Source organism: Etheostoma cragini, chromosome 4 (genome assembly GCF_013103735.1).
Source record: "Etheostoma cragini isolate CJK2018 chromosome 4, CSU_Ecrag_1.0, whole genome shotgun sequence".
In the NCBI taxonomy this organism is placed as follows: domain Eukaryota; kingdom Metazoa; phylum Chordata; class Actinopteri; order Perciformes; family Percidae; genus Etheostoma; species Etheostoma cragini.
Window position 1 is genome coordinate 9557920 of NC_048410.1, and position 12623 is coordinate 9570542.

A 12623-nucleotide genomic window follows, 5' to 3' on the forward strand; every position below is an offset into this window, starting at 1 on the left:
TTGGAAAAAGGCTGCAATGAAACAAAGAGTGAAAAATTTAAAGGGGTCTGAATACTTTCCGTACCCACTGTATCTCATTACTGCACAGATGACAGGTGGCTACATTGAGCTGTAACTACGTGGTGAGAAAGACGGAAAGTTCATGGTGCATTTGTAAAGATGACAACATCACATGTAAATTTATACCTCCCTCAATTAAATACCTGAAGTGGAAAGTGATGGTGAAAAATTAAACATGTCACATCTCACACAGAAACTACTAATAAGGGAATAAAAAAAATGTTATCCCAGGTTCTGTTTCTCCTCACTACTGGCAATAATTTACTTTTCTCAATGTGGAATTAAATCCATCTAGTAAATATTTAATGAGTGAGGTGAATGACAAGCCTACTAATGCAAAAAGAACCAGAAGTGATGCATGTTCTTGCAATTTTATTTCCCTCCATCCACAAAAACCTCAAAAACAGTGCAAAGCTGTATATGAAGTACAAGCGCTGGCAGAGAGAGAAAAGCAGCCAGAGCGAGAACATATGTGTCTACATTTAGCCTAACAGTCAGCACAACTCCTTCTCTCCCCTCTCTGCACCAGCTGACCTTTGACCCGTGCTGTCAGTCCTGTAACCCCGTCCTGTCTCCTGTGCTACAGATCAGTTAGGGTCACGGGAATGACGAGAGCGACCAGGCCACTAATGGCACCGTATGGCTAACATCACTTTTAATTAGCGTGACAGCCTCACTGCCAGCCGCGCCCTCCTCCTCCTGCGGGTGCCATGGCAACAGGCCAATGCAGCGTTACTGGGTTGACAGGGTTAAGTGTAGACACATTGGTGGTGTAGGATGTAACAGCTAGGACAAAATGAACATTCGGTGAAGTTACAACACAGACCCACCTATTACCCCGCGGCTACAGGGCGAATGGTATGTTCTGTCTCAATACAACAAGGTTGTAAATTATAAATCAAGGCTGACATGTCACTACCATATTTCTAAACCCATTCTGGGGAAAGCTGTCATGGCTGGCGAGAGCTGCACAGCATTCTGTTGTCCTGGCTGTCAAATCATCAAAGTCATATTTCTTAGTTTCCTTCTTAGTAAGGGGGCAAAGAGAAAACTAAATCAGCTGGGACTGTGCTGCAGAACTCAGCAAATGGAGCATTTGTGTACAAATGACAGCTATATTGTCACAAATAGAAAATTGAGGACACCTCCAGCTGTGACAAGCATCCCCAATTTTTACTCATCCTAAATTGTATTTTCTCTGCTTCCAGATGAATTCAACACAAAATAGAAAGTGTGACTCGTGTAGCTTCACTAAAGGCACAGAGCTTTCTGCGTAGTTAAAATAGTGCAGTGCCAGCATCACACAGGCTGTTGTTAAGAGTCTTTTTTTTCTCATTCTGAATAAAATCCAATTATTGATACCATGATATAACTAAAGAAGCAATGAGGCGACCTGTTTACAGTTGAAACAAAGGGAACTCTTTGTCATTTCCAATTGGCTGAACCTAGAACTCAAGAGAAATCGCTCAACGGTGATTGTTTACTGCTGTTGCACAGGTTATTCTTTTTTTCTGAATATAGTAGTGCAGGTATTAAATGGGAGTTAAGTTCCACCCGAGACACCCGACATGATTCAGAATTTCCCAGAAAGCAGTAAACATAACTTAATCAGTGGGAGCATCACGTGACACACTTTCATCTGTGAAAGACGTTTTAGAAGATACAGTATAGACAAGCCACTTCAAATGTCACTACATCCTTTAAGCATAGGCCAAATTCATTGTGATGAAGATGGTTGCATGAGGTAATTCAATTCTAACTGAGCTATTATTGTGATTATTAGTGATATAAATTGTTTCACGAAAACTCAGCTACTGCCAGATTTACAATGACTGCACTTGTAGTAAAAATATCAGTACCAAACACAGCAGGAGCCGGTTTGCAATAGGTAAATGGTGTTTAACTACTGGAGTTTTTACAGAAACGGATGCATGTGAGAGAGCTGCAGTGTTGGACACAGACAAGCACGGGAGTGAATAGTCTCAGAAACAAGGAGCCAGAGAGTGAATTGTGGGAGAGAAGAGATGAAGACAGTGGTAGTGTCAACGTACTGCTCGGCACTGATGTATTGGTCCTCCTGAGGGTTGCAGGCTACCTTCCCGATGCGGACTCCATTCTGGATGTCTTTGAACTGCAGACCCAGATTCTCACCAGTGATGGTCAGCATGGTTCCTCCCTGCCTGGGCCCCGTCTCCGGAGACAACTGGTTGGAGGAACAAATTAGACAGGACATATGTTAGCCACAACACCAAATTGGACAATCAATTTTTACCCAAAGCAGTACATCATAGAAGAAATATTGTATGTCAGCATGAATGACTTGAGTTTACTTGAGTCGTTATTGTCTCGTTATTTATCTCCCATTCTCAATGAACCAAATACTTGCTACCTCATTAAGTGAGAGGAAAAATGACCTTGAATCCATTGACTCCACCTCAACTCAGTCAAACATTCACAACCTGCCAACTCGCACACTTAACCTGGACCCACCCATCAAGCCATCACTTACATCTCTCATTTAACTTTGTGACGATTAATCTACTGAACACAATTGCAGTGCACAGCGACCTTTGTTCTCTGTCTTTTCACTAGAGGTCTACAAAAGGTGTGCGGAGGTGCTAATGGTTACCCAAGGCTAGCCAAGTTGCTAATCACAGTCCCATTCATCCAGCCCACGACGCAGACAATGGCCCCTTTGGTAATCAGTCAATACTACCATAATTAGGGGTAAAGCTAATTGGATTAGAACCTGGTAGGGTGGAGTCATTTGTCACAGTGGGGTGGGAGGAGGGTGAAGGGGATGGGACGTTGGCAGTTGGGTGTTGTGGATTGGGGCTGTGGGTAAGGGCACACTTTGTCCTGGCTCACCATAAATGTAAATGGACTGTTCTTATAAAACGTATTTACATAGCATCTGGGGCAACTCGGGGTTCAGTGTCTTGCCTATGGACACTTGGACATGGAACTGCAGGGCCAGGGATAAGCGCGAAGCCCCACGTGAACTGCATTCAAACATGCATCCACCGATGAGTTTCTGTTGTGTGTAGCTAATACAATAGTAGACAATAGATCGCACACCCCAGTTTGAAAATCCACTGGCAGCAGAAATTACAGTGAAATTAATTGATGTTGGTGAAACATTCTGCTGTTATTTTTAACTTTTAAATTAGAATAGAATTAAAATAGATGAGATTTAAAACTTGCTAAAGAAAAAGAACGACATTTTGAACGACAAATATGTTATTTTGGTTTCTTGCTGTTACATGAAACGTTCAATACCACTCATGTCTATACAGGTAATATAAAGAGGCGAGGAGCTGGTTAACTTGGCATGTGTGTAAAAATGACTAATTCAACCTAATGTTTACCGCACAGACATCGGAGAATAAGTTATTAATCTTCTTTTCTACCACAAGGTAAGACAGCAAAAATATTGAAACAATATCAAACTATTGTTTTGAGTCTATCTACTTTCCCCTATATTAATTAGATCCACTCTCTCAACCTGCACTCTACAACTCTTTTTCTCCACCTGGCATCCTGACAATGATCCCCAGTCTAACATCATTATGGAAATGGTGATGGGTTAGTAAGAGCCACAGGTGTTCAGGAGACCACTAACAGAAACACACAATGGGAACAAAGCCCAGTGTCATTCAGGCCAGAACTGAAATGCCACAGTGATATAATTAAGGAGTGTTTTTTCATCTTACGCCAGCTAGTCTTCTGATGAACATCACCCTTTCCCTTTTCCTCTCCGGACTTGTGTCTTTTTAATTCACTCTGTCTCTTTCTCAATGTGCCTGAATGCATTTATTTTAGCTGGAGACAAAAGAGTGAGTGGCGCATTGTAGTGCTCCAGTCAGAATCTTCAGATATGGTAATCAAATCTTTTTTTCTCTATGTGCACTGGCTTATCAAAACACACAAGTTGTTACATCCACAACTAAACAACGCAAACAAAAAGCCCCTCATGATAAAAGCCACTAGCCTAAACACTCGCTCTATTCTCTGCTCACTGTCGCGCCGCTCCACACCCATTCAAATTCCCTTTTTATTCCTCTTCGTCTCTGACTTGTCCCGTTGTGTCGGAGGCTTTGTGTGAGGACTATTGTGGCCAGCTGAGCAGCAGTGCACAGATAGCATCTGCTAGTTATGGGAAAAGGAGGAGGAAGGGGGGGGGAAGCAGGAGGCGCAAAGAGAGATGATGTGAACATGGCGTAAGGTTTCTGAAGTTTATCTGAGAGGTGAAAGACTCTCAAAAATGAAAAGTCACACACATGACAGGGATAAAATAGGGAAATGTTACTATGTAAAAACATTATTTGACTGAAGATGTAAATTCTTACAAACATATAGAACAAAACTGAAGTCAAAATCCCACAGGGGCCAATTATAATACTGCTGCTGAACTTTGAGAGCATGTTTAGATGGTAAGATCATTGAAAAAAGTAATTACGCTCATTTTAGACATGTGAAGTGTAATAAGGTAATGAAGGAAAAGTGAAAAGGATCTAGGGGTTGAAAAGGGAAAAAAATGGTTGAAAGTGGGAAGGGGAGGGAGGGAGAGAGGATACAAGGAAGAAAATAAAGTGTCAAGAAAATAGAGGTAAAGAGATCTGGCAAAGGCCAATATTGCAGCTTTACAATACATGGGGGAAATATAATTTGCCTTTAGCAAGTACACAAGCAGTTAAACTGAACAAAGGCACACTGAAACCATATCATGCAAAGTCAAGTAGATTGCAGTATGCACAAACAAAAAAAACACTCTCTCATATAAAAAAATTGCAAAAAGGCAAAAACCCACATAACACAGAAGTGTACCACATGCTTGAACACTAAGAACGCACACCCAAACACGCTGGTCTGGCCTGTGTTGCTTTAATTGGTTTCTAAGGGCTAGCTGTAATGCTCTTCCTGTCCCCTAGGAGAAGGCAGACAGAAGATGATGGATGATGGAGGGCCAGGCAGCATGCAAGGCCAGTACTAGGACACTGCTGCACTACACTGGGAGACAGAACCAGACAGTGTGTGTGTGTGTGTGTGTGTGTGTGTGTGTGTGTGTGTGTGTGTGTGTGTGTGTGTGTGTGTGTGTCTGTCTGTCTGTCTGTGCGTCCGTCTTTCTGTGAGTATGATTTTGAGGACACCGTACAAGCCATACAAGTGTAAGTTGTACCTTTTCTTTCAAAATTTTAAACATTTTACATGTGAATGTAGCCTTCTCAGACTTCTCTTCCAGACTTCTCAGAATGTGTATGCCTGTGGTAGTTAGAGTTTTCTGCTTGTGCGAGTGTTTTTGGGGATGCTGTTACACACACACACACACATTATTTACTTTACTTCTTTTGTTGTGACAAAAGAAGTAAATAATCTTAATGCACAATGTCAGTGCACTTTAACAGTCACATTCTTGGTCTAAAACTAAATCATTCAGATCCTAAAACATCAATTGCTGTGTTTGGAGAACAGTACTTAGGTGCCAGAGTCATTAGTGGAACGGTACCCAACTGCACACTATTGAACAACGTTGAATGGGCAATAGCACACTTGGAAATGACACCAAATGGGTTCAACGCTCTGAAAGCTTTGGATAGCCGTTTGCATGTGTATGTTTCTGTAAGTGTGCGTGTGTGTGTGTGTGTGTCTGTGTCTTTGTGTGTGCGTGTGATTGCGGTAACACTCTCCAGTGACGTTTCTTTCCCGTCGAACACCCATTCTCCAGTCCAAATGAAATTAGCGGCTAATCCGTTAGCTAATGGCCACAGAGCAGCTAGTATGCTGTTAAAACTAACAAAGCAGCCTGAATAAAGAAATGAAGAAGTGGGGTAATATTCAATTTGTGTGGTGGTTGCGATGCTCGTTGGGAGAACTTGAAGATGAAATGGGAGAAGAAAAGGGAGAGATTTTCTTTGTTGCCTACGGATGTTCTTTTGGCATTAAATGTCACACTGTAAATGTCAAAGGTGGTGAAGAGAGGTTGGCAGCAGCGTGGCTTGGTGATAACGCCTCCTGCACGGTTTTCCTTTCTCTCTTTTCTTCTTTGTCTCTTTCGTGTTCTCAAACTTGCAGTACGTTTCTCTTCCTGATGTTTTGAAGCTCTTCTACGCCTGCTTTTTGACTGCCACCCAACATCTTGCCCCGAGGCCAGGATTTAACTCTCAATATGCATGCAAGACCACATGCTTGCACGCACACACACACATTCCTACTCCTCCATACCAAACCCCCTCCGTCCATACAAAACCCAATTGCCTCTGTACGCTTGTTTCAAAGAGATAACTGAAGCGAGCAAGAAGAGAGAGAGAGAATTAGCAAACAGATTTATCTATGTGCCAGTGCCCCAATTATCCAATATCTCCATTATAAATTCAGAGAGACGAGCCCGTGTCACACAATAAATGTACTGAGGGCTCCAGCCGTACAAGTCTGCATCACTGAAATGGGCATGCATTATAAGCCGTACATATATTTCACACTCATTTAAATAGAGAGAAATTGCACTCGTTTTGACTGAGATGATGATTTGTCTTCTTTGAGATCAAATTTAATGCAAAGGGAAACAACGAGTGTTAAAAGCTTGAGGAGAACTGATGGAAAGGAAAAGAAGGAAAGAAAGCAGAAGGACAAATGAGAACGAGCGAAAGGGTTGAACGCCAAGACACGCCTCAAACAGTGGTGCATGGCTTTCAAACCAGGCTATGAGTGTTTCTGAGAGCGTGCACATGTATGTGTCAGTCCCAGTGGTAAGCTGTAGGAACGCTGACCCAGGTCAGTCAGACGAGGACCACCGCCACGGTTACCGGTGGAAACAGATGGGTACGCCATGGTGTTTAGATGCCTTACCTCCCCCAGCCTGTCAGATGAGCTCATAGTGGGACACAATTAGCACACTTCCACGTTCTGTTTCTTTGTCACCCTCCTGCGCACACACACTCCAGACAACCACATTATCTGCCTCTGTGTGTGTGTGTGTGTGTGTGTGTGTGTGTGTGTGTGTGTGTGTGTGTGTGTGTGTGTGTGTGTGTGTGTAGCGCTATCATCTCTAATCATGTCACTGTGTTCAGTCTTGGTGTGTGTGAACTGCCTCCTCCTGGCTGGTCCATCTGTGTTGTGGTTGCAGTCATGATGATGGCTTCTAAGTTGTCTATCCTCCCTGCAGCCTCCCAAAGCCTATGACGTCCCCTTCACTCGCTGAAGCCAAACAATGATGCTGCACAGGTAGGAATGTCTAATCTCTTCTTTTGGAAAACTTACTTTTACTAATGAGCTGACTTTGGCAATACTGTGATTAGCACCAACAGGCATGTCTTCATTTTCAAAGTGTGCCAAAAAAAGCCCCTGCCCTGAAAAAACCCTGACTTGTTTCTTGTTTAGGAGGTCAAGTTGCTGGGCAACGCACACCACATAGCAGCTGAAGTGTCTGCTTTAACTTTAGCAATGCTAAGAAAAAAAGAGGTTTTCTTTAACTTGGCTTTAGCAGCTTCATGCAATGTTGATTTTACAGTGGGCTGGTCCCTGGCCTCACAGACCTTGGGGTGTTAATGTTTGTTGTAATGGCATCAGTTGGAATGTTTGACAAAAAAGGATAAACTTCATGAGGTTTTACTTTATTTATGTAGTGAGCTGACACGCGTATATATACTGTATATATACACATTTCTGCTTATTTATTTTTACCTTATATTTATATTGTGGATAAAAATGGCAATGTATCTTTGTAAAGTTTAATTTGTGTGTTGTACACTAACTGCTTTAGGGTGTATGTTGTTGCATGAACACTTGCACTCAAAGAGATGCAAGCGTGCACTTGCAAGTTATATTTGTGCAGTTAGGAATGTGTTACCCTGCTGAGCTTCAGGCACACACTGAGCTGCTATATGGTGTGAGCATGTGTCATTACTATGACGGCTTACCTTAGTGATCTTGGGGTGTGCACAGCGGCTGTTTCCTGTGGTGGCATGCATCCAAGTGTTCTCTGGAGGAGTACACTCCTGCCTCAAGGAGCATTTCTTCTCCTGTACGCACCAGCCACATTCAAACCTGGGGTTTGCCTTCAGACACATCCCACAGCTCTCCCTCAGGGCATAGCACTTGTACAGGTGGGCTGGTGAGGAGAAGAATATTAGGTTATAATAAAGTATTATTATGGAGATTGAGGCTGGGGGGGGGATATAGTTACCCCACCATCAACATAGTTTGTGTTAAATTATTATAAGTAAACAAACAACAACCTGAGTGGTAGAACAGTTTGAAAATCTGGAAGTTTCTCAACTTCCACACAACAATTCCAAAACTTCTTCAATGTTGCTGAGACTAAATTAAGTTAAGGCACTATTTCCCAAAGGCCTCAGGAATTGTCAGTGAAATCTTTTTTTTCCTCTCTCTGCTACTCCATCCCAAAATCCCATTGGTCATGGAGCAGCTTTAAAGCAACGCTGTACCAATTACTGGCTAATAAAACGACTCCTCTCTAATTACATTACCATATCAGTATTTAAGACAAGTGAGCGCTGCTCACACTTCATCAGATGATTAACATGATTGAGAAATAGGAAGGGGGCTGGCAGTGAAGAGAGATAGACCGAGAGAGGGGGAGACATCTTTGGGCTCCACGATTATGGCCAAATTGATAATCCTGATTATTATATCAACATTGTAATCTCGTTCGGTCACAAGGTTTACCAGTTTACTAGTAAACCTTGTTAAAACAAATTAGTTTTGCACCAAATGTATCGCAAGAAGTGTTGTGAAAGTCAAGGGCGCAGACTCGCCGCTGTGTGATGCGAGAGAGCACATTGCAACGACAGATCTGAGCGGTTGTAATCACTGAGTTGTGAAGTGAAGAAAAAAAAACAAGCACACATTTTTTCTTCAAGCTCTCAAATCAAATTCTACAAGTGCTCACATCGCCTCCACGTGCTCTCACATTTTGCACCATATTTACTTTGATACCAGGGGGGCGGGGCTACGCAGAGAGTAAGAGGAGAGATCCAAACACAGGCACGTTTTTACAGAAGAAATGGGTAATTTACCGCAAAATTAAACCATATTGATTCGCTTGGGAGAGAGGCAACAGATGAGGAAAAATGTTAGTCGCACTCTGGAGCACTGTAAGCTAACAGACGCTAACTAGCACTGGCCACTGTTGTCTGAAAAACAACACAGACGAGACAAAATGTTGCGTTTACTAGTAAACTGGTAAACCTTGTGACCAATGTATGAACAACTGCTATCTGTATCTATTTTCCTCACGTTACTCTGTCTTCTGTGACTGTCTACATCTAGAAACTAAGCTGCACGGTGCAGGGAACAACTCTGACTGGCACATGATCCCACAGTGGTTTACAGAGCGGTAGATTGGCTTTGCAAAAAAACTGAGAACGGAGCAGAGTTAATACCTTGTACTTCCCCCATTGGCAAGTATCACAGCTTGTAAACGCTACTTGTAGCCAGCCAAGAGTCTTTCAATTCTTGTTTGAGGTATCTTTGCCCATTCAACTTACAGAAGTCTTCCAGTTCTTTGAGATTTCTGGGCTGTCAGTCACGCTCTTTTAAGGTCTATCCATTGATTTTCAATTATGTTGAAGTCAGGAAATAGTCAAGGCCATGGCAAGTTTACGCCTCTTGATGTAATCCACCGTGATTTTTGAGGTGTGATTAGAATCATTATCGATTGGTAGAAGCCATCCTCTCTTTAACTTCAGCTTTTTCAAAGATGGCATCAAGTTAGCGTCCAAATTTTGCTGACATTTTATTGAATCCATTTTTTCTTTTCTCATGAAATGTTCCCTGTGCCACTGGCTGCAATACAACCCCAAAGCATGATTGATCCACCCCCATGCTTATCAGTTGGACAGAGGTTCTTTTCATTAAATTCTGTGCACTTTCTTCTCCAAACGTACCTTTGCTCATTCCGGCCAAAAAATTCTATTTTAACCACATCGGTCCACAGAACTTGTTTCCACAATGCATCAGGCTTATCTATGTGTTAATTTGCAAACTTCAAACGCTGATTTTTGTGGTGAGGATGTAGAAGAGGTTTTCTTCTGATGACTCTTCCATGAAGACCATATTTGTACGAGTATCTCTTTAAAGTGGAATGGTGTAGCACAACTCCAGTGTCTGCCAGGTCTTTTGTGATGGATTCTGCAGTCAAACGTGGGTTTGGACTTGCTTTTCTCGCAACCCTGCGAGCTGTTCTGATATTATTTTTTATTACTATATTTTTCTTGGTCTTCGAGATCTTGCCTTAACTTCCACTGTTCCTGATGACTGCCATTTCTTAATTACATTCCAAATAGAGGATATTGGCATCTGAAAATGCTTTGCTATCGTCTAATAGCCTCCTCCTGCTTTGTGAGCGTCAACTATTTTCAGTTTCAGTTTTTTAGACAATTGCTTAGAAGAACCCATGGTGCTGATTGTTGGGGCAAGGTCAGATGAGTCAGGGCATTTAAAACCTTAAGACTGACCTGGTCACCTTGTCCACCTTTCCAGACGATGAACAATCCATGACACTGTCAGGTCAGCTTTTCAAAGGGGTCAGTGCATGCTATAAACTCTGCAAGGTGGCCAAACTTTTGCAGACGCCATTTTTTTGTTTTGTCATTTTGAAAGTGTAAATGATGAAAATAAAATCTAACTTTTTGTGACATATTATACAAATGTCTAATGTGTCATTTGATGCTTTTTGGAGATTTTTCCATCCTTTCTTGGCTTCTTTATGCACAATAATACAGATTTTTATCTGAGGTGCTCAAACCTTAAAGCCCCACTGTGCTTGTGAAATTTGAGACTTCAACAGCTTGCTTGGTGTATTTAGACTGCATCAATAAATGGAACAAAGTGACTCTGTGGTGTTACCTTACAATACTGAAAAAATGGCAGTGATCACAGACTTAAAAAAAATCTTCTAATCTGAAATACTACAAATAAATCCCCGCTCCTTACTGCATCTTTAAGCATCAAAGACAATGCAGCTTCCTCTGTTGCACACAACTCCTTGTGCATGTCATCAACAGGCCATATCGAACACAGTGGTAGCTGCAGATGATGTTACTTTGCCTCACAGCATGAGAGTAATGTTAGAGACCCCTGCTGTGCTGTACAGGCCACAATAATTATGGAGACAGCGATAGAAAGACTGTCCGACTAGTAATTATATCAGACATTATCTCATTGTCTTCTCCCACAGTGGTGCATTGAGTATGTATAAGCATTTAATCATTAGACCTAGTCCTTTGTCTGGAGGGTGAAGCGTGATTATACATTAGTGTGCACACTACATTATACGGTTTTAAAAGTGGGTATATAGGTTGAAGTTTTTTTTTTTACAATAAAAAATATGCATTTGTGAAGCTGAAAAATGACTTGCACTGAATAAGCTTTATCAGTTGACAGTTTTGCACATTTTATAACTAACTAAGGCCTTTTGCATCATCTGTGTGTGATGAGTCATGCAAGCAAAAAAAGGACTGAATTATGAGCTTACTGTATTACACCGATACTGGGCCAACAAATATTTGAAATACATCTATAACAATAACACTTAGTGATTATCATTGACAGAAATATCAATTATTAATCAATGTTTAATTGTGGGAAAGTAACCTTGAGCTGCTTTCTGAGCCAACATTGTGATGGAGGAATCTTGCCTATTTTTTGTTTTAACTGTCATTCTAAAATCTGATTTGAAATGTGCTAAAAGGCTCTTGTTTTCCTATCTTAAAACTGCATGTATTTTGCTCCAATCAATTTGCATAATGCAAAAACTGTAAATCCCCAACTTTTTTCATTTGTCATTTGACTCCTCACTTTACTACTGTATCCTGCTACCACTACTTATTTGAAACCAATTAGCAATGACAAGAGTATTGTGAGATAAAATCAGGATCCTTGTACACACAGACAGACAGACAGACAGACAGACAGACAAACACACACAATAACACACACAATAACAGTGTTTGAGCCGTTTACAGACCACGAATATCAACTGCAAATGGTGGGTTGGCCGAGGGAAGATAAATGATTTACTATGCTGTTATAGCTGTCTTTTCAGGGAGTCATTGCTGTTTACATACAGTAAGTTCCAGCAGGTTTCAGAGTCTATTTCTTTTATTTTCTTCTTCTCTCTTTATCCGCTATGACTTGACTCAGTTGAAGATTAAAAAAACTGACAGAACTGACAAATCACCACAGCTTTGGACATGGGATTGATTGTCTACTGCAATGTCTGTTGTTAAAGGTGATATGATAAAGGTTAGGACACATGAAGAGAGATAAGAATACGTTTATACTGAATGGCACTCTCTACTCCTCCGAAGTCTTTTGTATAGTACTATAATTTGCTCATGCAGATTAATACCTCCTTGAGCCAATAATGTACAACACCACATTAACTCACCTTTGATGTTGTAGGGGTTATCGATGACAAAGTTTCCGTTCCAAACTACAGACAAATCCACTGGCAGGTCACTGATATCATTGCCGTCGTAGGTATACTGAAATACAAAACAACAACATCCAGATTAGCATATGTTGCTAAATCAACAAATAGT

General features: G+C 41.4%; 1 protein-coding gene across 1 annotated transcript in view; it reads right to left on the minus strand.

Annotated features, from left to right (window-relative positions):
- LOC117943400 (plexin-A1-like) overlaps nt 1–12623 on the minus strand; it is a 191797-nt gene that overhangs the window by 36012 nt on the left and 143162 nt on the right. Inside the window, exons 10-12 of the mRNA XM_034869500.1 lie at nt 12470–12566; nt 7977–8167; nt 2112–2263 (exon numbers count right to left, since the gene is read on the minus strand). Coding sequence (XP_034725391.1) covers nt 2112–2263; nt 7977–8167; nt 12470–12566 — 440 coding nt within the window. The remainder of the gene's footprint in view (nt 1–2111; nt 2264–7976; nt 8168–12469; nt 12567–12623) is intronic.